General features: G+C 36.0%; 1 protein-coding gene across 2 annotated transcripts in view; it reads left to right on the forward strand.

Moving 5' to 3' along the window:
• Positions 1-24527, forward strand: part of ncam1a (neural cell adhesion molecule 1a) — a 222069-nt gene that overhangs the window by 154503 nt on the left and 43039 nt on the right. For both annotated transcript variants that reach the window (XM_079405265.1, XM_079405266.1), the window contains exons 2-9: positions 1003-1077; positions 1855-2064; positions 2879-3022; positions 3943-4080; positions 5184-5301; positions 6137-6297; positions 8365-8507; positions 23505-23655. In XM_079405265.1, coding sequence (XP_079261391.1) covers positions 1003-1077; positions 1855-2064; positions 2879-3022; positions 3943-4080; positions 5184-5301; positions 6137-6297; positions 8365-8507; positions 23505-23655 — 1140 coding nt within the window. The remainder of the gene's footprint in view (positions 1-1002; positions 1078-1854; positions 2065-2878; positions 3023-3942; positions 4081-5183; positions 5302-6136; positions 6298-8364; positions 8508-23504; positions 23656-24527) is intronic.

Raw genomic sequence — 24527 nt, forward strand, 5'->3', positions numbered from 1 at the left:
TCGAGTCTCGGGTCGGCAGGGATTGTAGGTGGGGGAGTGAATGTCCAGCGCTCTCTCCACCCTCAATACCACGACTGAGGTGCCCTTGAGCAAGGCACCGAACCCCCAACTGCTCCCCGGGCGCCGCAGCATAAATGGCTGCCCACTGCTCCGGGTGTGTGTTCACGGTGTGTGTGTGTTCACTGCTGTGTGTGTGCACGTTGGATGGGTTAAATGCAGAGCACGAATTCCGAGTATGGGTCACCATACTTGGCAGTATGTCACTTCACTTCACTTTTCACTTTTCACTAAATGCTCTTCTTCTGCACTTTATATTCATGAAAAAAAAATCCTGAAAAGTCACAAACTTTTCACAAACTATTAAGCAGCATAACTGTTTCCAACATAATAATGTTTCTCAAGCACCAAATCCATAAATTAAAATGTTTTCTGAAGGATCTTGTGACACTAAAAGACTGTAGTAATGGCTGCTGAAAATTCAGCTTTGCCATGACAGGAATAAATATTTTTAAATATATTAAAAAAGAAAAGAGACCTTTTAAATTATAATAATATTTCACAATATTGCTGTTTTCACTGTATTTTTACTGGCTCAAATAAATGAGCCTTGCATAAGCATAAATGATTTAAAAATAAAAATAAAAAAACTCACCATACAACAATTTTTTTATTGTAGTGCACATTTTTCAATTTTCAACATTCTGCTCAAACATTTGTATCGGCTAGATATTTCTAGAGATTTAGGTTACTCTTTCACTTTTTCCAGACATTTATGAATTTAAATCTGTCTATTCCAAGGGTTCATACCTGGTAAAGAAATTGAAAACTGCTCCAGAAATATCTGACATTATAACAAATGACTTTTGGTTGATCATTCAGGCAGCTGACTAATGACTTGATTTTAAAAATGCATAGTTTGGACTTCCCTTGTTTGATTTGTGTGTTGTATCATTGTAGGTTATTTCTGAAATATGGATTTCTCTCTGTTTCTCTCTTCTCCAGCTACCTTGCAAGTGGAAATCACTCCGGCCCAGGGAGAGATCAGTGTGGGAGAGTCCAAATTCTTTTTGTGTGAAGGTAGGAAGATGACCCTTCTGTGATGAAACAAATGGGGGTCACGTCACATTTAACCTTCACGAAGTGCTTTTGATTTCAAACCTGCTGTTACCACTCTGTTCAAAGCATTTAAACAAGCCCTTTCATTCTGATGGGAGGGCAAGGTTGACTAAAGCTTTGATGTGCTTATTTACAGCCGGTAAATTCATTGACCTGTCTGTCTTTTTCAGTAAATCAGTATGTGAAGTTTAGTCCTTGATTGTGAAATGAAATTATAAAGAATGATAGTAGAAGAAAAGCAAAAACAGCTTCCATTATAAATGAAGAACACCTGAAATATTTAGAGGACTCATCAAAAAGAAAATCTGACTATATTCTTATATTATTTCACTTTTTAGTTTTCTTGACGTGTGAAAATATTTTACTGCACACCACCTTGAATGTGTCCTTGAGTAGCACTGAAGGATACATTAAATATTTTGAATATATTATGAATAATCTTGTTGCGGAGATATTAGAGAATTGTTGAGGTTTCCCTGAATCAGTTCAAACTGTGTCAGTGAATAGATTAAAAATTCCAATTCAGTGATTCAACTCTAATTATGTGATTCAATCATATATATATTTAAATGTTACCTTCATAATAAAATCATGTCAAAATGTATTAAATATTAAAATAAATGTAACAAATATATGAAAATGATTGAGAAAAAAATGTTTTAGGAAATGTTTATTGTTATATTTGTGAATATCAATTATGAAATAGCTCCTGAGCTGACGGTTCTGTCTGTCTGTCAGTTGTTGGAGATGCTAAAGAAATAGACTGGTTTGCACCCAATGGGGAGAAGCTCCAGCCAGGCAGACCAGACATCAGCATCAGCAAGAATGACGAGTCCTCGTCGACACTCACAATCTACAATGCCAACATCGACCATGCAGGCATGTACAAGTGTGTGGCTAAAAGCGGGGACAAGGAATCTCAGGGCACTGTCATCGTAAAAATATTCCGTAAGTAAAGTGTTTTCCTTTTAAGGGCTTATTTAGAAATCATGAGAAATGAGGAATCAAATTATACTGGACCCAACAGTAACCCCCAAGCACAATAAATCATCTGACATTTACCACAACATTTAATAACAAAACAACTGTACACTAATAATGAAAGCATAAGGTTGATACAAATCAGTTTAAACATCAACCATGCATGTGGTATGAAGACAGTTGCTAATGAAATATGTTTTATATATATCATTTTTCTTGAAATAATTTTCTCAAACCCAAAAGTTTTGATGCTTCATTAAAGTGAACTAATCCTGCCATAATCACTGTGTTTTTGTGTTTAATTATGCTGTTCTGACAACTTATCAAATTTTATGTATATATATATATATATATATTGTATATATTTGTAGTTAAACATATATGATTAAAATTATTTTATTTAATAAAATATCATTTAAATTGTATTCCTTTTTCTATGAAACATTACGTAATTGTTTTTATTTAATTATTGATGTTGTATTAAAAATGCTGACCAGCATGCTTTCAAGGATACTTACTAAAAAAAACATATTTCAGATAAATTATCATCTTGAAGTTTATTTTTCAAACCAGAAATAAACTGTTTATTCCCAATGGGGGAAAAAATCTTAAATCTTTCTCAGAAATATATTCTCTTAAGTGTGTTTACATATTTTCTTTCTCAAAACATTCCTTAATATCTTATGCAACATTGCTTCTCAAGCTTTTACTTGAATACAAGACAAAAATGCAGATTACGAAAAAGATTTCAACTGAAGTGCATTTCAAATATCTTTTTCAGAGAAACTGACTTTCCAAAACGCTCCATCGCCTCAAGAGTTCAACGAGGGGGATGACGCTGACATCATCTGTGACGTCATCAGCTCGCCACCCCCAGCTATCATCTGGAAGTTTAAAAAGACCAGAATCCAGCCTGAGACTGATGGTACAGTACCACAACCAGATTTCTTTCAGTCATTTTCTTTTATTCTCTCTATGAAATGCTCTTATTTCTGTTCTACACATCTTCTCCCATACTTTTCTACCATATTTCCTGTCAAAATCATCCCCTCTTTGTTAGTAAGCGCTCTAGGACCTGAATTTTTATTGTGAGAACTTAAAGTTTCATGCTGTTCTCATCTGCACTGTTTTGTTTGTCAGTTCAATCCTCATTTGGATGGAACTATTTTAACCTCGGAGGGCTCCTCCCTCAGAGACCACTGGAAGAAACAGTGACCGCAGCTCTCTGCAGTGAGACGTGAACTCACAGGCTGCTGCTAGATGAAATTTTCACTGCAAAACCACTAATTGTAGCAAAGCTTGAAAACCGCACTGCTCTATGTAAATAACAAATTTTCCACATTTCTCTCGTTAACCTCTTCTGTGATGAGTTCAGGTGAAGCACAACACAAAACACTCTGTCATTGTAACATACTACTCTTATTATTGCTGCATTTTTAAATAGTAGGCAGTATCCAGTATATACTGTGAAGTGTGCACTAAGTAGTAAGCAAGTATTGCATTACCAACAGCCAGAAAGCTTTGCTTTATCTTGCTGAATTTGCCTTATTCATCATTTTTAATATATCAGTACTGTTTTACTGTGTCTCCACGGAGGTGAAATATTATATGCACCTTTACTGTTGGTCTTGAATACCAATCACACTGCAGAAAAGATTAATAGAAAAGACCATAAAGATGATTTTATACCGGGAGAAGATGTGCAGTGAGTCATTTTGCTGCCCAGCATGTAATGAGAGGCTCGTTAACATGGTCTCCTTATCTTACTCAAGAGTAATTACTGTCTCATTTTGCTTCCTTTCGGTTTTTTTCCCCCCTCTCTCTGTTTCTATCTCACACCTACAGTCCGTTACAAGGTCTTAAGCAACAACCACCTCCAGATCCGCGGCATCAAAAAGACAGATGAGGGTGACTACACCTGTGAGGCCCGTATCATGGCCCGGGGAGAAATCGACCTCAGGGTCATCAAGGTCATTGTCAATGGTGAGGACTCAATCTCAGAACCACCTGCTTTGTTACTTCACAGGAGCACAGGCGCAGAGAGTTTAAACACATTTACATCAGGGTTTCTCTATCGAATTAAATAGTCTGGTTGACAGTTGAATTTAAAAGCAGTGCATATTAAAGGGATAGTTCACCTAAAAATGAAAATTCTGTCATTAATTACTCACCCTCATGTTGTTCCAAACCTGTAAGACCTTCGTTCATCTTCGGAACACAAATTAAGATATTATTGATGAATTCCGAGAGCTTTCTGACAGCAAGGGTCCTAACACGATCAAGGCTCAGAAACGTATTGTGTGTTTGTAATTTTACGAAGCTACGAGAATATTTTTTGTGTGCAAAGAAAACAAAAATAACGACTTTATTCAACAATTCATCTCCTCCGCATCACCCTATAACACCAATTTGGAGAGAATCACATACTTAAACAAGGTATGCAATGTATGTACACAAACACGTTGTTTACGTTCAGATCAAAGCGTACAAAAACTGTGAAAAACAAGTCTTTTTTTTTGCAAAAACAAAATAAATTTGCTTGAAATGCAAAAGTCCATGTTATTTATTTATTCTACTAAATAATTATCATTTATTAAAAAAAAGACTTGTTTTCATTGAGTAACCTTTTTAAACAACACTTTAGGCATAAATCAAAGATTTTGTGAGATTTACGCCTAAAGATAATTTTAGATTAATTTATATTAATTTTATTGTTATTTAGAACATTTTTATATATACTAGAAAACAATACATAAATTAAACAATATATATATTTGGCTCTGTATTTTAGCTACAGTATGAAATAAAATATTTTCTCTCAAAAAGACTATTCGGTAATTATTAAAGTCTTTTCAAACCCTTATGCTGTTATTTTGTCTAGGGAACATAAAAGAAGAATGTTTCTGAAATATTTAAAGTGTTTTTTCCATAATACAACAGTTCATTCGATAACTTTATGCGATGAACAGACCTTTTGCAATGTTATTCAGTGATGACTGGCTTCAAACAACTACTTTTATAATGTTTTTTGGGTCGTCTGTCCCTTTAAAGAGTCTGTTCTTTTCGCCTTTCTCTTCTTCTCCCAGTTCTGCCAAGTATCAGGACCCGCTACACTGAGCTTAATGCCACTGCAGACATCAACCAGGCCGTGACGTTGGCCTGTTACGCAGATGGGTACCCAGAACCCACCGTCACGTGGGCACGGTATGTGTCATTCATTAAACGCTCTTTTTTAGCGGCCCTTTATATGTACAGCACCGAAAAAGTTCAGCCAAATCTCTGTAGGGAATGCTAAGCTTTTCCCTGAATCCAGGGAGGGAGAGGGATCAGAGTTATTGAAGCTTGTAAACTAAAAGTGCTGTGAATGGCAGAGGCACCGTTTCATCCTTTCAGCTGCCGTTAGCCGTGGCATCTAAGGCAGCTGGCAGCTTTCAGCATGGCTTTACGTCAAAACTCCAGTGACTTCTTTAACCAAGTCGTGACTGGTGCACGAATGAGAGGACGAGATTGCGTTGCCTCAGGAGAAGGAGGGATAAGAGCGCTCGCCACAACATCATTTATTTCCCTCCTTCACTGACAGTGCTGTCACTCGGGGGCTATTTGAAAATGTCGCTCAATTGCTGCTGTTACAAGCAAAAAGAGCAGGTATTTGGATCCAAACTTTGCATGACTGATTTAGTGTCACAGGGAAACACAGCGCACAGCATTCTTCCAAATGAAAAAGCCCATCAGCTTGATGTTTATGGCCTTCAGACATTATTTACAGATTTTATTTTGGCTCTGAGACAGGAACGTGTCAAAAAGCCGAAGATGACAAAGCAGATCCGCTTTTATTTTTCTCCAGCTTCTTCCTAGACTATCAGCATCATGAGAAGCTGTGCACTGCAGGATGAAGAATCCATTTCATGGGCAGGCACACTTTCTCTCTGTATTTTCTGGTGTATGTGGAGATGAGGCATCATGTATTCATGACTTTGCTGAGCAAGTAACAGCTCGAAGGCCAAACAGTAAACCTATCCACTCTCTGTCTGCCCCGCAGAGCCAATATAGTGCTGGAATCAGATGGAAAGTACAGTCTGAATGAAGATGGGTCGGAGTTGACCATCAAAGACGTCACTAAGCTTGATGAAGGAGATTACCAGTGCATTGCTAGAAACAAGGCTGGAGAGAGGAGCGAGGAAGTCTCACTCAGTGTATTTGGTAAGCTGAAGAATTCTGTCATTACCGTTGGAGCTGAACTGAAAACAAGTGTTTACATATGAGTTACCAGGAAAATATCTTTTCCATTAGGACCACACAATTTATCAATTTAAAATCAAAGTCGTGTTATTGCCTTGTGCGATTATTAAGCCGTGAAATGTTGCAATATTATTAAATAAGTATAAACTCCACGCACTGCTTGTTTCAAAGTTGTGTCATCTGTTATGTCATCTACTACACTCATGCATGCAAAAGGCTCATGGTTTACTCATTCACTACAAGTTACTGTGCTAATCAAATAAGTTGTATTGCTAAATAACAACAAAAATGTTATTTAATGAAAGGGGGACTATCCCACATAAAGAGGAAAATCTTTTAGTTTCAGGTATAATGTGAATACAAAAGCCTTATTCGGATGGTAATTATTTCTTATGTGGTATCTGTAAAAATAAATTTACAGTGATTAAACTCAGGTTTCGGATGGCGATTTATTACACTTATATCCCCATGATACGTCCCACAATTTATCAATTAAAATGTATTTTATTTGAAAATTATTCTTATTGAGTAAAATTTATTCTTATTATTGTGTAAAATTTATTTATAGGGGTCATCGGATGCAAAACTCTCTTTTGCATGTTGTTTGAATATAAATGTGTGTTGGCAGTGTGTGTACACAACCACCCTATAATGATAAAAATCCACCCAGTGGTATTTTTTTAACTTAAACTTAAGAAATATCCCCTTTTTCAAATCAGGCCATTCTCAGCTTCTTGCCGGTGCGATGTCACACAGACCTAGGCCGCTCCCACGATAGTTGATTGACACGGCTGTCTTACCTTAGACCCGCCCTAAATGAGCTGAGTGAGCTGTAAACAGTCCGACCGCCATTGTGTCGACTCCGGTGCTGGGGAAGACAAGAATGCCTCCTAAGCAATTGAGGTGTTTTGTTTTTGGATGTAATGATGAACATAGCAGCTGTCATTTACTCCGGACATCTGAGCCGCTGAAGACCCAGAGGATTAGCGTTACTTTAATTTTTGAAGGAAATGCGCCTGGCGATCTACATGAATGCATCTTTGTTCGCGCAAATCATTCGTGTTCCAACTTCACCTACAGCAGAAGTGAGTATAAGGGTTTTTATGCATCTTTGCAAATCGCCTTTCTAATTAATGTTCTAGTTAGAAACTTTCCCAGCTAAATGCGGCTAAAATAAACATTACGGCTCATCAGCCCACAGAAGAGAGGGGCGGGGTCAGCTCATTAGCATTTAAAGGCAAATACAACAGAATGGCTCGCTCTAAAAAGGGCTAATTTTGACTAGGTAAAAAAGGTGTTTTTTACACTACCACTGAGAAATTTTAACCAAAGTATGTTATAGACTTCTCATTAAGACCCTAAAGAATCGTATCAACTTGTGGAAAATGGGCATCCGATGACCCCTTTAAAGAAATAATTATTATGATGTAAGAATTGTTCATGTTATTCCAAGCATATTTTATAATATATCATCCTATTTATTATTTGATTATTTAAATCTCCTGTTTAAAAATAGGAAAATAGACGTGCTATAGTTGTATATAATTATAAGTTATATACGCAGGCATATAATTGTATACAATACATATTTTTAAAATATATTTCATACCTGTTGCATAATAAAGACTCATTTCAAATATTTACATGCTTTTCTCCTCTTTCATCTTTTTGTTCTTAAGTTATAAAATAGGATTTCAGCAATAAATATGCATGCAAATTACAGCGAAGTGCAACAGTTACCGTACAGTTTTCGGTAGTGGTCAAAAAGGATTTAAATGGTGAATTTTAAATCGATTTCTTCCATTAAACAAAGTTCCTCTTTTGAATTATAAAATATAACAATGTGTTGATTAAATATTGAATACACCCAGCCAGTGAGGCACTCTCATCTCATCAACTTAAGAGCACTGTTTTGGTATTACAACCATTGTAAAGGCTCAGTAATTGCACAGAGGAAAATCATTATTTTCCCTGAGGAGTGTGTTTGTAGGCTGTTTTTTGAGTACTTGTGTGTTTATGTGTCAACAGTACAACCCAAAATCACGTTCCTTGAAAACCAGACAGCATCTGAATTGGAGGAGCAGATCACACTAACTTGCGAGGCCACAGGTGACCCCACCCCCAACATCATCTGGAGCTTCGGTCGCCGGGTCTTCACCGAGAATGAGCAGGTGCTGAGGTTGAGGGATCTGGAGTCAGTGGGAAAAACAATTAGTACTAAAGGCCGGAAAATACTGGTTTGATTAATATACCGGTAGAAATTTTTACACATTTGAGTATCATTTCCATCACAGTTATGTAAAACGTAACCACATGGTATTAAGTGGTTGTTTCAGTCACTTTAAAATCAGAGAGGAAACTAGACAGAGCTTGTTTTAAAGAAAAGAGAATGTCCTTTGTGTTGTTTAACCGACCTCTTTAGTTGTTATTGTTGCTAATGCTGTTAAACTCTCTTCTGTGCACCTGTTCTGCTGCTTTTTTTTAAACAAGGATAGGGAAACAGTTGATTTACCTCTAGAATTATTAAGTAACACCTGGATCAACTGTACATTTATATCTAGTAATTAAATTCGGTTGGCAAAAGGTTTCTAGTAAGCCATGGAAGCTGTACTGGAATGCCTGATGAGAGGTTTGTTTCAGAATCGAAGCAAACGTTTATCATGTTCAATTAAAAAGAGAGAGTGAATTTTTTTTGTTGGATTAAAATAAGAGATTCTGAGCAGATAAAAGGTCTGATGAATATCATTTTCAGTAATTAGCTATACTGATATTCACTACCGTTCAAGGCAAGAGAAAATTCAGCTTTGCTGAATGCATAAATTAAATTTTAAAATATATTCAAATAGAAAACAGTTATTTTAAATTGAAGTAATATTTCACAATATTACTGTATTTGTGATTAAGTGATAAGCGATTTCGGTGCCACACATTTTTATGAAATGTTTAAAACTGAAAGGTTTAAACAAAATAAAAACACTGAAATATTTATAATATAGGTCCCATTTTGTATTGTGTCCCTAATACCTGTGTACTTACATAGTAACTAGATGTGTATATAGTATGTAACCACCGTGTAAGTACATACTGGTACATAGTATCTACAGCTCTAATGTTTATGTAACTACACGCAAGTAACAACCCTCAGAATGGTATGTACAAATGTGTAACAGGACATTGGTAACAACACTTTTTGGTAATGAAAATACAAATGTGTAACAGGAGTAACAACACTTTTTGGTAAAGAAAGTGTTACACTTTATATTAAGTAGGCAATTCCTATGGATCTACTATGTAATTACTCTGATGTTACACAACAGCGGCCAGAAAGTTAGGCTTTACATATACATTATGGTTGGAATCCAGGAGGTTACACTTTATATTAAGTGGACAGTTCCTGAGGAGTTAGCATGTAAGTACACTAGTATTACTGTGGTGCACCAACTCCACCAACTTGAGATCCAACTCCTCCCACTTTACATACGCCTAAACCTACCCGTTTCAACCCCCTGTATCCCATTTCCACCCCTGAACCTACCCATCTCCACCCCCTGGATCCCCTTTCCACCCCTCCACCCCCTGGATCAAATTGTTCCAATTACTTTTATACATACTGTTGTTACAAAATGTAGTTATATAATTCCTCTTGCATGAGTACTTAATGAAGTGAAAAATAGTTTTGTTACCAATGTCCTGTTACACAATTGTACTTACACATACCATTCTGAGGGTTGTTACGCGTGTGTAGTTACAGAAATATTACAGGTGTAGATACTATGTACCGATATGTACTTACACTGTGGTTACATACTACGTACACATCTAGCTACTATGTAAGTACACAGGTATTAGGGACACAATATAAAATGGGATCTATATTGTACTTTTTTTTTTTAAACATTTTATAAAAATCAGTATATCACCTACCCAATCAAGAAATACTCTAAAGTAGTCAAACCCAGAGTGCAATAGACATTTTTAGGAGTTCTCCTGATTGCTGTAGGCCTATGCTATTTAGTAAAAGTGAGTATTTTTATATCTCAGAAGCAGCACACTCGCCAGTGCTCAGTCTCACTGGCCTCTCTGCTCTGCTGGAGTCTGAACCTCTCTGGTTTAGTCAAGCACGCTACCTAATTAACAGCCTTGAAATACTCAATTCATATTTCATCGTAGTACAGCGATCAGAATTCATCGACAGCTGCTAAAAGCTCTTACTGCTTCTCAGCCTGATGGGGAGCCCCCTACCACTTTATTTCCTCTTCCCCTCTCTCAGGTAAACCCTACTCTCTTAAAAATAAAGGTGCTTCCAAAGGTTCTTCACAGCAATGCCATAGAAGAACCATTTTTGTTTCCAAAAAGAACCATTCAGTCAAAGGTTATTTAAAGAACCATCTCTTTCTTACCTTTTTATAATCTGAAGAACCTTCTTTCCCCACAAAGAACCTTTTGGTTCTTCGGATTTTAAAGGTTCTTTATGGAACCATTTAGACAAAAAGGATCTTCTATGGCATCGTGAAGCACCTTTATTTTTAAGAATGTATATCCTATAGGAAAATGCAATTCATTGTTAGAGGGATTTGGGTCTGCCATAGATCTCAGTAGGCAGGTGTGAAGTCCAGACATGTTAACAAGTCTCTGCAGCCTCAAATCCTTTTTGGTAATACTTTAATTATATGCATCAAATCCCCAAGGCATCATGGGAATGAATCCTTATATAAAACCCTCATGTATTAGAATATGCCACTGGTCACCCTGTTTTTATGCCAGCAGTTGTTAAGCAACCAGTTTACCCTCTTCCTGCTGGTGGGCTATGTTGTGTAGGTGAGCTGTAGAAAAGCACCTCATGTTTACGTGTACATCTGGCTCGCTATGAAGATGATATTTGCGTGACAATAGCCCACCAGATTGGATCCTTCCCTGTGTTTGCATTGTATTATCTCTCAAGCCAATATTCATAGCTGTCAAAGGGAAAAAATATTTCCAGCTGTACGGTAAAGGATTTCTTCATTTATGATCATTTTTGTCGTTGGTTCTCAGCTCAGAATGTCAGACGGATATGCTTTGTTAAGAATGATCACAGTCTTGGTTATTCATGCTGCTCTGAATTGATGTCTGACTCTTGAATTCTTTTCCTGCACTTATAGCATTGTGGTTACAAAAGTGATTACTTGGGAGGGGGGGGGGGGGTAGCTTGCTCCATTTATGAATGTCAATTTAAAGGCATAATCCTGTTGTAAACAGTGTTAGATTACATGATTTTGTTCATTTTGCTGTTAGGATAGGACTAAAACTGGATTTAAACAACCAGATACACTCAGACTTGTGTTTTGAAACAGGGTATTCTGTTATTTTAGCTGGTCTAAGTAGGTTGTGCTTATCATTAGCCAGTGGATCAACAAACATTGCTCACCTTAACAAAATAGTTCACCCAAAAATGAAAGTTTACTGAAAATTTACTCACACAAAGCAAAGGCCTTACAAGAAGTAGATGACTTTGTTTTTTCATCAGAACAGATTTGGAGATATTTAGCATTACATCACTTGCTCACCAATGGATCTTCTGTAGTGAATGGGTGCCGTCAGAATGAGAGTCAAAACAACTGATAAAACATCACAATAATCCACAAGTAATCAATATGAATCTAGTCCATCTTGTGAATGGAAAACCTGCAGAAACTATAAAAACTATAATTTGGTAGCTGATATTTTGGTAGGTCAACTTGACCAGCCAATGACCAGCTTGGGCTGACTATCACATTGAGTGCTATAATAATCCGAATTGTCCTGCAGGGTTGTCATCAAAAGATCATGTAAAATATTACAGGTTATACTGTATACAGGTTCCAAAATGAACCACGAGTGACTGAATACAATTTTAAAGCTAAATAACAAAAATTAAAAAGACAAATACATTTGCTAACAAATATAATGCAGATTTTTAGTAGCGATGCTATTTTATTGATTAAGTTGCAGGACAGCAATGACAATGAGTTTTTGTGCTTCTTTGTGTTTCTGTGTCTTCAATGACTGTAATTACCTGTACATTCAAAGATTCCAGCCAATCAGAATCAAGAATTCAGACAGACAGTGCTATAAGTATATGTGTAAGTATATATCTTTCGATGGTTGCCCGAGGATTGCCTTAAGTGAAAAGAGCTGGCAGTGTTTAATGAGGCATACCTTAAGTCAATGGGGCCTCATCACCGCTGCCATTAAATGAAGTGCATGGTATTTAATAGTAACAACGATCTGTGGTTATTTCTGGTCATGTAAAGAGTGGTCAGAACAGCTATTATAGCAGGAACTCCAGCGTTGTAAAATCATTTCCATTGTGTTTTTTCTATATCTAAAAAGGAACATGGATAGGCAAATAACATGAGGCTTCAACAGCCTGTAATCAGACAGGGATTTTAGTGGGTGAGCTGGCATATTAATACTGATATGATGAGTCAAGAGCTTTTCTGAAGTCTCCTTAAATTCTGTCCCTCATACGTATTCTGTATTCCCAACCACAAATTTCCAACGTCTGAATAAGTCAGAAATGCACAAAAACCTCAGAGAAGGCAGAGAACTGTGACTACCAAGTGAGCAATATCTGAACCGGACTGGAACAGACTGATCTCCCTTGAACTCTCCAAACAAAGTCATTATGGAAGACTCTCTGTCTGTTTTCCATTCTGCCTGTTGGATGAATGGTTATGGCATGAGAGTTCACATAGACAGCATGTTCTGACATAAGAGGCACCTTTTTGATCATTCATCCAGAAGGAAAGACCATTAAAGGAAATTAAAGTTCTCTAATCATTTGCGCACCCTCATGTTGCTCCAAACCTCTTTGCTGTTGGTTTTTGTAGTGGGACTTGAAATTAGAAATTTTGTTGAATTCAATACAGTGGGAGTTCAGAATTGTTTCTGCCTGGCCATACAATTGCTATGGATGTAAGTAGCAAGTCATTACTTATCTTCATATCCACTTCACATCAATATTCGCTTTCAAGTCAAATATGACAAAAAAACATACAAATAAATGCATAAATGAAATTTGCTTTGGGTGGTAACATCTAAAACTGTTATTCAAGTCAAAATATATTTACAACATGTATATTGTATATATTTTGACTGTATATACACCATTCTTTTTTAAAGAAACTGCAATATTTATTCAGCATGGATACATTAAATTGATCAAAAGTAACAGTAAAAATACTTGCAATATAAAAAATATATATATATTTTACATTTATTCTGTGCTGTAGTACTTTCTATTTAACAAAATCCTGGAGGGGGGGGGGTAACAATGTTCCACAAAAATATTAAGCAGCTTTTTTTCATCTTTGCTGATAATGATACATTTTTCTACAGCACCGACTCTGCATATTATAATAATTTCTGAAGGATGATTGACACTGAATATGGAGTAATGATACTGAAAATTCAGCTTTGCCATCACAGTAATAAAATACATTTTAAAATTTAAAACAGAAATTAGTTATTTTAAATTGTAATGATATTTCACAATGTTTTTACTGTATTTTTGTATTTATTTTGTTATGCAGCCTTATTGACTCATTTACAATTCTAAATATATTCTTATATATATAAAATCTTTATAGCTGTGGTCACTATGATCTTAAAAAATTTAAAGGTTCTTCAAAATTATTTGCAACAGCATATGGGTTTAGAATGACATTGAGGGCGAGTAAAAATGATAGAATTTTACAATTTAGTGAACTATCCCTTTAAAAACAATAGCTTCTCATTGTAAGTGTTATACACTGAAAATCAAGGGACTTAACATTAAGTGAAGATGAGAACGCTTCTGTGGAGTCACTGCCCCTTCATTTATCATTTAAGCCGCTCTCTCTGGGACCTAGTGAGCTGTCCTTGACACCGCTACTGTATGAATCACACAATCAAAAGAGGCATTTCAGGGCTGCTAGCTTATTGTGGAGTCCAGAGCCAAGCTGTCCTTCTCTAATGATAGCCTCTTAATGGCACCCCTGCTGATCTGAGGTCAGTACGGTCCTTGCTATGACGCTCCTATTGTTTTAAGCAGACTGTGTCTGTGCACTCAGAACCATTATCACACACCCTGCCGGGATAACTATGCTCACCTGGAGAAAAAAAAAACTTTTACGATTAGATTTTTTCTCTTATGTCACCCTGAATGTTCATTCTTGGATTTAACAATGGACAGATGATCTTTCTGCTCTTTACAGATCAGTGTCACCCCGAAGCTGTTTATATGCATGCAGAGTGTAATAAGTCAGAGGTTTTGTTTTAAAGGTCAACGAGAGAGTCCGTGACCAGGATTGTTTTTAAGAGAAGAGGGTCGAGCTGCCAAGATAGCTGAAGCAGGTGCCAAACACAAGGTTTTAACCCCCTGTAACCTTTTGACAAGCTGTCAGTGGACGAGTAATTAAATCAATAGTAGAAGAAATGATGTCAAGTCACTTTAATACAAGTCTGGCCTGTAAATTCAGATGGACTCTTTGCAGGACAGCTAAGGTTTTGGTGTCTAATACTGTGTTCATATTTTCATATCATATTTTTAAGTCTTTTTATGTAGATTCTTCCCACAGTCTAATGCAAATCAAACAGAAAAGTGAAAACTAATGGGATTTTGAGAGTTAATCGCTAGTCAAAGTTAACCAGGTTTGGTTTGAGATGCATGGTAAAGATGGATTGTTGATACAAGGCTTATAAAGAAAAAAATAACCCATCATTATTGTGCTATCAATTATTTTAAATATACCTGCTCCTAATTGGCAGATTAAAAGTAAACAAACTGTGATTTATCACTTTATGTATTAGTCAAACAATCTCCTCATGTCTAATTTGACAGTTCTTTGCTAGAATAAACTGCAAAGTAGACCAGACAGATGTCAAAACTTTGGCTCCATCAGACTGCTTTTAGCTGTTATCCGACAAACAGCTCAATTGATTTGCTTGGATAAAGACCTAAGCAGTTTTAAAAATCATGCCATGAGAGCCAAATGGCTTTAAATATTTAGCTGGAACTCAGCAGACTACAAGTAGTTTCTTTAATCTCAAATGTCATTATTCTGCTTGATCAGTGTCAGATTTGATAATGCATCCTGAAATCCCACTTGTCTGTGGCAGATTCGCTTTTAAGCAATTTGTGTGATTAGCAGTCAAAATAAAAGAATGCTGCCTTCATGAAGAGCAAGCTTTCATTGAATCTCTGTCGCTCTGTCATAAGTCAAATGGGTAGGTTGTCTGCTATTCATGTCTGTTTGATTTATCAGTGGTTCGAGTCACGTCTTCAACAGCCTCTATTGTGAGTCATGCAAATTCTCGGCGATGCAATTCCAGATGGCGACGTCATTGATTGATTTTAGGTTAACAAATGACTGGAAGGTATAAAACCCTTCACTGAAAACTACTCATCACTGTCCCGTTCAAAGAATAAAGGGATCTGTGTTGTCAAATGGAAGAATAGCTCTCGTTAAGGCTCAAAGCTGCTGCCTGTGACTTATGGGACATAGGTGAAATGAATGTGGTGATCACAGTTAGCATCACAGACAGTAGATCTCTGGAGATTGATGCACTCTTCGACACATAGTTTCAAGGTGTGAATCAATTCATGTGTATACCTATTGTGTTATTAATTATTGATGTAGTGTGGCATTTTGATGGCTTGTCAGCAAGTGGGGTGGGGGGGCTGACTTTTCACATAATTTTCAAGATCATATGCACGTGTCACCTGGAGCATTGCACCTGGATGTCTGAGCATCCACTCATGTTGTAGTCATTTGATTTCCCAGCCTGCAGCTAAATGTGTCCTTTTCCATGCAGTTGGATTGTTGTTCATGTTAAAAAATGATTTGTCACACTTGATAATGTTTTGATTATGTGCCTCTCAGCTAGTATCACGCTCTGATCATAGCAAGGTCAGTTCAAGGTAATATATAGTGTTTCTTTTATAATGACATATATACATTAATATATATTTATAGAGAGAGAGAGAGTGTTTCATATATATTGATAAGTAATATATATATATATATATATATATATATATTACTTATCATTAAATGTGAAACACTATATATATATATATATATAAAAAGCATTTTTATATAAATATATGTAATTTAATTAACTTTTTTTTTAATAACTCAGGACTACAAATAAAATAATAAAAAAACATTAAAATAATAAAAGTAAGTTATTATTCAGAAATCTGTTGCCTGTGAGTATGGTACAATTTCTAAAACGATTTGTCTTTGATTTGATTCAAGTCAAGTTGTCAACTTGGAGCTTCACAAGCTGTCTTCTCTAAATAACGTGCATGTATGATGCATGTCTAACTGAGCGCCTGCTGATTTATTTATTTATTTATTTATTTTTCATTTCTGCCATGTTTTACTTTGTGTATTTGTCCTCCTAGGCTTCATGGACTCGACCTGAGAAACACAAGGTAGGGCTGCTTCATACGTAGCCAGGATGTTCACTAATCCTAGAGAAGCCTTTTATCACTGCAGAACATCAAGTGTTGGCTCTCTTCTACCCTTATATTCCTGTAGATACACACACACACTCACACACATAACATCTGATCAAATGACATCCCTAGTCTACAGTGATTGTCATGTCATTTCTTTACAGCATATTGCTCATTATTTTTCTGAATAGCTTCTGTCAACAGAAATGGTGAAGATCCTATTTGGTCTTAAGTGTTTTTTTTGTTGTTGTTTTTTTCGCCTTTCTTAGCAGACCTATTTTCCTTTACGAATTGCCCTTGGACAAACTTTCTCAAGGGTTTGAGGAAGAAAATAAAGAGGGGGTGTTCAAGGGTTGAAACATGCCAGGTACTTCTTTAGAGTATGAGCCAACACTCAGTGTTCTCCCATAGACTCAGACAGGGGAATGTAGCAGCACTAAAGGAGACACTAACACATATAACCAACTCCAGATTCAGACAACATAAGCCTCCGTTAACATAAATATACTAACCCTCACTGAATAAACTCATACATCAGTCAGAGATGATTATAGTAACTTTAAAGTCAATGTGAAACCCATTTTACTTCTATAATTTTGCACATTTGTGTTAAATAGGTCATTTAATGATGAAAAATGTAGGACGGGCCTGTGTTTTATCCATTGGGAGCTGACTGGATTGGGCAAAGCAGGCCGAATGTGTGAATGTGAAAATATCGCCTGTCGGTTAACATTACAGTGATGTCAATGGAAAGGAAAAGTACATTGTGATTACAGATTACAAAGAAGAAAGCAAATAGGTTCATTTTGATTTCATGTTGACTTTAGCTGTAGATACACAATATGAGCAAGTGATTCCATGCTTGACTCTGAAATGTTAAGACTCTTGCTTTATTCATCTGTCAGAGAGAGAATTCATCAGTGTCTGCATTGCTGATTAAGAATGATTCAGATGCATATGGATTGTGTGGGAAGGTCTGTTTATCTGATTTGCTGAGATGAAAGGCCACAGTTATGGGATTGCCCACACATCACTTCATGTTTTTAATCCTCAAGAGTACAGATAAAAAGCACCATGGTTCTTTACACGTGCGCTTTTCTTCTGTCAAAGACAAAGACAAGGAAATTACTTTATCATAAGTTTTGGAATAATTAAGAGTCTGCAGTACTGAGTTGATACTTTAAACTAAAAATTCAAGATTACAGTACTGACTCAAGTGTGTGACTGACAGGCAGCTGTTTTTCAATGCTCACACGCACTGTGCACGTGCTCTATGAAGTGCACTCGTGCCTCGCAGTAACACTACACGCATGAACGGTCAAATGCTTTTCTTGTTTAAAAATGCTCATCATGCTGAGATGTTAATGTAAACACAGTCGGTTATGTCTTTAGTGAATGCAAACAGGTAAAACAAAAAAATGGATGTGTGATGTGTTAGAATATTAGATACTTGTGCCTTGAAATGTAAATGGACCTGCCGCTGTCTATTATGTTGTTACTACTAATCAGTCACAAATTTTAATAGGAAAAATAGAAAACCACGCAATGCTCGCAGCTGGATAACTTTAGTAGCTTTAATATGTCTGCTACAATCAAACATGAGCAGAAAGTTCAGCCTAAAAAAGAAACTACAGTTCATTTTAATTACAAACCTATTTTTCAGCCATACTCATACAGAATTAAATCAGTTTTAATGGGTTGTATCTAATAATCATGCAAGTTTAGGTCAGTCGTTTATTTTTCTTATATTTTAATAATAACATATTTTTTTAAATTGAGTGTGTTCTGGCACCAAGATTTCAATATTATTTTATAGATTTTGTAGTCGCATATACGGAATTTGGGGTCATTAATTTTCTCTCTCTCTCTTTATCACTGATGCCTGATGATGCATTTATTTGATCAAAATACAGTAAAAACATTGTTTTAATTTTTTTAAATTACAATTACAATTTTAAAAGAACTGTTTTCTATATCTAATACATATTTTAAAATGTAATTTATTCCTTGTTATTTTCCTATGTCCTTCTTAATATATATGTATATTTTATGGTATAGCTGTGATAAAAAAAATTTTAGTTGATGAATGGAACTTTTGAAAGAACAGCATTTATTTGATATAAAATTGGTAAAATTATTAATGTCTTTACTGTCACTTTTGATCATTGTAATATGTCATTGCTGAATAACAGTTCATTTGAATAAAATGAAAAATGCAATGCAAAAAATACTTTTAAAATGTACAACATCAACTTTTGAGATGTACAAATATGGCTTTCATGGAATCAATTTTATTTTATGGAACTGATTTTATTGTGGTCAAAACAATTGCGAATACACACACAAATCAGTAAGTGAGTGAAACATTAATTTCACACTGTAGCATCAATAGTGTTTCTCTTATATAATTCAATTCAGCCATAGAAAGAGTACAAAAGACTTTATGGTTATTAGTTTATTCAGTTTATTTAGATTTTAAACTTTCTGTTTTCTGATCAACCGTTAAAGGATTTGTAAAAATGTGTACACCTCAAGTTGTTTATTCATAAATGTGTTTACTTATAGATGTACATACCTATATATATATATATATATATATATATTTATGGTATGCATGTACTACAGTATGTGACCTTGACCAAATTCAATTAGCATTCAATCTTGGAATGTTTGGCCATCTCACTGTCTAGAATGTAACTGCTGCAGACCACCTCAGGGCAGCTATTTCTCAACACGTCTTGCATCAATCCAAGATAGACCATCTTTATCAAAAGTTCAGCTTTATTCCCTTCCGCATTTGTACACGCTGTGATCCATCTTGTCTGTGCTAGAGTGCTCTTCCAGTTCTAGTTAGCGTGAAATTTGAAGTGCAGGACACCGTTTGACTCACTTTTCCCAGCGACAGCTTTTTTTCTGACATTGTCTCTTTGTCAGTGCAGTCGTACTATATGATATCTGTCACCAACTATTTTCTCCCAAGGGAAAAGAAGAAATCCCTTTCTTTCACGCAGGAGACCTTGAATGTGAGCTCTGATTCTGTTCTGCCGTTGGTTGCCTGCTCTTTCAGGAGAAACGGATGGGCAGAATGGGGCTTCCTAAGTTCTCTATTAGGTGAGATACGATGCGCACGGGCCAGTGATTGCATTTCAGTGCTAAAAGCCGAAATGTTCATTGTCTCTCTCTCCCTACGTTTTCTGCTAAATTTGACAACAGACAAGGAGGTAGAGGCATAAAGTGATTTGCCGGAAGCGTTCAAGGTTAACGTTCAAAGAAATCGTGAAGGTTTATATGCGACCGACCTTACGTATACACATAAAACAGGAGAGACTCTGCATATGCGGCTTACTGTCAATTACTATGCAATGGGAGGGGACTCGCTCGACAGCCCTGCATACTAACAGCCCTCTGAACGTGAGGCACAAGCAGGATGGAATTTATGGTCGAGACCCTGGTTGTTACTTAAAGCACTCAATCCCTCAGATCGTGACTAAGCCACCACACCTTAAATCAAGTTTGTGAATTGATTGGATTTCAGCGCCGCGTACACTCCATTCCGCTCCGCAGTCAAATTTCTCACTGACCATTGAACAGGCACTTTATAAATGAAGTGCCACTGCAGGTTTCAGAAACTTCTTATTTCCCGGCTGTCTTCGCAAGCTGTCGGGGGACCGTCTGAGGCACTGATGAAAGGTGCACTCTAATGTTCATGTTTTGCAGTGCCTTCACTTAAAGAAAAATGTGAATCATACACTGAGCAGTTTGCGGTGAGTTATTCGATGCTCAAAACAGCATCCCATATTTCATTCAGTATGCATGTACATGTGATAGCAACATTGTAGTGCAGGTAAAACAAAGTACGCTTCGCTAAGCACAAAAAATGTAGAACGCATCCGGCTCTCCTGGGCTTATTTAATTCATTCTGCTGCACTGAATACTGTCAACAGTGCTTATTGTTATTATCAGGCTGTGACAGCTACACTTTTTCTCTCTAAATGTTCGTTCATATTGAATGAGAATGGGTATCCATGTGAATATCATGGCCAGTGGCTTCAGCGCAGGAGTTGTATTTGTTAACTGAGTAATATGGTGTCAGCTGGCATGACTAATAAATCTATTTAAACATGTCATGGAAGAAGCTGCACTCTCTGATTAACATGGGTCACATTATGCAAGTCAGATTTGCTCAGTCAATTAATTTTCTTGTAATTTCTGTCATTAATCTGTGGATTTCCGTTTGATTTCTTCTTTTGAAGATGAAGAAGTCGAACCCACATGTATCAGTCACTAATGTATGGGTAACATATGGAGAGTTGATGCAAAAGCTATTTCAGTTTCATTCACAAGGTGCTTGATTGTAAACGTGTAGCCAATTAAATAGAGAACCAAATAAATATTGTATGTGTATACTGTATATGGAATAATATATAAAGAATTTATTTAAAAATATTTTGCCTCAAGGTAAAGATGTATGTATGTATATACATACATGCTGTATATACTGCCTCAAGGTAAAAAAAAAATACATAATGTTAAGATCTATTAATTTGCAATAAGATATGGTGAAGGACACATTTCTTGATTAAATGAATACCACTTGAGAGATATGCATTTTAATGCACTTTGTGGTGCAAAATAAAAGACAAAACCTTCTGCTTATTTATTGTGAATTATATATGAAGAGTTCAGATGGAAAAGCCTCTAATTTCAAGCCATTTGAAATTTTCTTTAATTTCTCTCATTTTTATCAGGCTCCTATGTGAAGGTTCAATAATTTTCACTTGAATGGCAGTGAATAGGTTCTTTCAATGAAATAACTGATGATAAACATAGGAGCCTAAGAAACATGCTCATTTTAGAATAAAATTTCAAACGGCACTTAAAGGCTTTTTTGCATCTGAATTCTTCATATGTATATTATAAGAAATTTCTTATATATAAGAAATATTATATAAATTAGGTATTTACAATAAAAAAGTCAAACTCATGACAAAATAATTTTATTTGTGGCACCTTACAGCTTCAGTAGGTTCTTTAATAATTCCTTTTTAAATTTTGTTCCACTTCACTTCATTTTAAATGGTCATGTGATGTGGCAAATTAAATTCATGAAGTACAAATATTCCATGTGGTTTCTCAATTAGCATGAGCTAATAAAAGCTGCATGTTTAAGAAGTAAGGAAGAATTAGCAAAATGCTGTAGAAAATATTTTAGATTTATTTTTGCATGTCACGGCACAGTATTTGAACTTTTCAAAAGTATTTCATGTCAGCTACGCATGTGTAATCAAGGGTTAATGATGTGAATTTGCTCCTTTCGGAAGCTGATATGAAGGGACTTTTTAGTTGCTTTTGAAAACTAGTGAAACAACCAAGAAAACTAGCAAGAAATGCTTTGAAATGCAAACAACACAGAGCAGTGATGAAAAACATGCCGGCTTTTCATTGTAACAGCTGGAACTAGCATTGATTGCTGAATTCTAATCTCCTCCAACCTTAGGATCTCAGATCACCATAGTAACCAGAGATGGGCAGCAGAGTAAACGCAGTACAAGTTAAAGAGTGTGCACATGTGTGCGGGATGGAGCCAGGGAGTAAAACTGTTAGCAGATTGTCCCAGCTGTGCTGTTCAAACAGGCTTTGAGGAGAAAAGGCTTTAAAGTGGCCCCTGCTGTGTGGTCCACTTCATTATTGATCCCTGCCTCACTGTCTCCTAAAATACCCCCCTAAGCCCCAGATAGAGCCTGAAACACAAAGACATGCTGTCCTGTCAACTGGTATCTGTAGTTGTGTGCAGGAATGACATAAAAAAAAAAACTGGATTGTTTCCCAACGATGAAATAAAAAAGGTCATCGTCTGCTCACCCTCATGTCTTTCCAAATCTCTATGACTAGCCTAAAGTTGTTTTTCACAAGAAAACCTTGACTTGGTTTGATTGAATCATTCTTTTGAGTCAGATCTCTTTGGTGAATCAGTTGATTCAGATTCACAAATGGACATGTGTGGATGTGGATGTGGATGTCAAGATTTTCTTTGAGAATCTTAAATTTAGGTCTGGAACATACAAAAGTTGTCAGAATGTAGTCTTTTGTTTTTCATACTCTAAGAAAATCATACAGATTTGCAGCAGCTTGAGGGTGAGTCAATAATGATAATATATTCATTTTTGGGTGAACTTTCACTTTAAGGACCACCTTGTTCCCCTTGCACTGGCATTTAGGTTTACCATCACTTTTATATATATATATACATTCTTTTTTACATAAATGCTGTTCTGTTTTACTTTTTATTGATCAAATAATCCTGATAAAATATCACAGGTTCACAGCAAAAATTGTTTCCAATATTGATAATAAATCAGCATATTAGAATGATTTCTGAAGGATGGTTTCATGTGACACTGAAGACTGGAGTAATGATGCTGAAAATTCAGCTTTGCATCACAGGAATAAATTATGCTTTAAAGTATATTAAAATCGTAAAACATTGTTTTAAACTGCAATAATATTTCATACTAATACTGTTTTTTCTGTATTTTTTGATCAAATAAATGCAACTTTGATGAGCATAAGAGACTTCTTTAAAAAATAAAAACTTCTAAAAACAAAAAATCTTTCTGATCCCAAACTTTTGAACTGTAGCGTACTTGTATACTTGTATCTGACATATATTTTTCTTACTCTCACTCTCGTTCTCTTTTTCTAGAGTCTGGATGGTAACGTGATTGTGCGTAGCGATGCCCGTGTGTCCTCTCTGACTCTGAAATACGTGCAGTTCACCGATGCCGGCCAGTACCTCTGCACTGCCCGCAACTCCATTGGTCAGGACATCCAGAGCATGTACCTGGAAGTGCGCTGTAAGCCAAACCACAAACTTCTCTCTTTGTCCTTTGTAGGTTATTTGTCTTGTTGTATTCAGGGCAAATGTGTCAAAGCTCAATGAAGTGGATAGATTGTGATTTTTTACATGTTCCTTTTGATCTATGTCAGCTACTAGCTTTTGTTGGCTACTAAAACAGCAGGAAATGGATGCTGGACCCAAAAATAAGACCACCAGGGTCTTAACTAACTTAAACATTAAGACTTTATTGTTTGCCAGAAACTAAAGCAGCTAATTTTTGCAAGTGAACAGTAAATCCACCAATTAAACCCAGCAGACCTGCATGGACCAGCGTAGTGTATTGACAGATGTTATTCACGTTTTTTATGAAACAATCAGTATTTTTTCTTTTTTGAGTATATAGCAAAAGATTCGATTTAACAACAGAAATGGTTTTTGAAGAAATTGCTGGTTTGAGGGCTTTTTTATACGTCTGTTTCAAACAAATTAAACTTGCTTTCCACCAAAAGCTCAGTTCAAATCAAAGTGCCATATACTCAAATGTGTTTTATAGCTTTTGGGCTTATTTCTTACATTCAGAGCTCTTCATATGAAATGAAATACTGCCATATCCACATTCTTACAACTCAATTTTGAGAGCAAACGCTTATTTTATCAGATTATGTTTACTGCAGTTGGCTGAGTGCACTTTTGCCAGGTAGAGAATTACAGTAAAGCTAGCTTTAAAGTTATTTTCATCTGTTTACGCATTTTTAAGCATTCCCACAATCTAATTCAGAAAAGTGGGAGGGAGTGAAGCTTGAAGTGCAATGAAAGTCTAATTGGATTAATTTTTCTTGCCCTAAAAATCTTCTCCCGTTCCTGAGATAGCATCACAATGTGCAATTG

This window comes from Barbus barbus (genome assembly GCF_936440315.1).
Source record: "Barbus barbus genome assembly, chromosome: 43".
NCBI lineage: Eukaryota > Metazoa > Chordata > Actinopteri > Cypriniformes > Cyprinidae > Barbus > Barbus barbus.